The sequence below is a fragment of the Propithecus coquereli genome, unplaced genomic scaffold (genome assembly GCF_000956105.1).
Source record: "Propithecus coquereli isolate 6110/MARCELLA unplaced genomic scaffold, Pcoq_1.0 Scaffold44, whole genome shotgun sequence".
NCBI classification, from domain to species: Eukaryota; Metazoa; Chordata; class Mammalia; order Primates; family Indriidae; genus Propithecus; species Propithecus coquereli.
Genome location: NW_012150174.1, coordinates 5404094 through 5405558, shown reverse-complemented (window position 1 = coordinate 5405558; position 1465 = coordinate 5404094). Strand labels below are relative to the sequence as shown.

At 42.1% G+C, this 1465-nt stretch overlaps 1 protein-coding gene across 2 annotated transcripts in view; it reads right to left on the bottom strand.

Moving 5' to 3' along the window:
- Window positions 1–1465, bottom strand: part of COPB1 (coatomer protein complex, subunit beta 1) — a 57551-nt gene extending 56086 nt beyond the window's left edge. Inside the window, exons 1-2 of one of the 2 annotated variants that reach the window (XM_012654364.1) lie at window positions 1390–1465; window positions 538–687 (exon numbers count right to left, since the gene is read on the bottom strand). In XM_012654364.1, coding sequence (XP_012509818.1) covers window positions 538–628 — 91 coding nt within the window. In that variant the 5' untranslated portion in view covers window positions 629–687; window positions 1390–1465. The remainder of the gene's footprint in view (window positions 1–537; window positions 688–1389) is intronic. The other variant, XM_012654365.1, reaches the window with a different exon arrangement.

Below are 1465 nucleotides of genomic sequence, written 5' to 3'. Positions count from 1 at the left end.
AAAAAAAAAAAAAAAAAAAAATAGAAAAGAAAAATTAAACCTTTCTGGAAATAAGTGTTTATTCCAGTGTTGATTTCATTTCTTTGGGTGAGAAACCCAAAGAACTAAGGTCTTTTTGTGTTATAAGCTAAGTAACATGAGGTTAAGTGTACAATGGAATTAAGACATTCCAATACACATTCTCAACCTGCTGCATATAGAAAATTGCAAGCTATATTTAATACATTGAACTGCACAAGCAATTATGTTATTTTGAGGACTAACAACTGAACGATTACATTTCTTTAGCTTTTTTTTTCATTTCTTTAGCTTTATGAAGCTAAACTGAGATGTTCTATTTTCAAAAGTCAGTATTAAAAGTCTAAAGTTAAGAAGTTTTCATTTTTTAAAAATAAGACAAAGGTCTGTCGAGGAGATTCCAGAAAAACGTATTTAGACAAAAATTAAGCATTTCTAACTATGAAGGAATACGAAATGAATTTTTTATTTTCATTTTTTGTTTTTCTATTTCATTCTCAAAATATTATCAAAATTTACCTAGATCGTTTTTTAGGCTAATTTCAGATGGTGGTTCTGAATCCATCGGCACGTTAATTAACGTATAGCACACGTTCTCAGCAGCCGTCATGGTTCTCAGTTATAACCAACCCTCGACACAAGATTTAAGGATGACAGATGCCAGAAAATCTAGAAAAATAGATACAGAGGTAGCATTACAAGTTTTTTTTAAAAAAACCCACGAACCAGTAACTATAATGATATCTTAAAAGTATTAGAAGGGGAGGGTCAATCTATATTGTGTTCCCATAAAAATAAATTCTAATAGAAAACACACTTGTCAGCCCCGGCCTAAGAGATATTATCTCTCACTCCATCAACCACCTCCCCCATCCAGGGTTTGGGAATGTTGTACAGCAAAATTAAGGCCCACCCCGCAATGTTATGGAACGGTGATGTTTAACATAACACACACAATCTGAACTTTTTCAGTTAAAAGACCCTGCGCATGAACACTCTGCCAAAATCTCAGCGCTTTATTGCGGTCATCAGTCGGTCCCGACTCTACGTCAAAGGCTCCCGCAACCGGTGCGCGCAGCCCTACCTCGCCCCACCCGTTTACCCCTCTCTTTTCTGCAACAAAGTAGGCCCTACCCTGAAAGGGCAAGCCCCGGGATTTGGGAGGCAGAAGACCCCTGGCCAGTACGCAGGCTGAGATGGGGCGTCCGGCCCAGAGCTTCCTAGCCCCCCACCCCCAACCCGTTCCCCTTTGCCAGGCCTAGACGCGAGCGGCCTAGTCGCTCCCTTCCGCATCTTCCCGCTAGAAAGCCAGTTCCTCCGATTCTGCCTGACCCACGGCGACTCCAACATTGGGGGCTTGTGGCCCGCTACCTGGCTCCGAGGGGCAGCGGCTGGGGCAACCGCAAAACGCTTTACTCCAGCTCCGACCCGCGGCAACAGCAGTGGC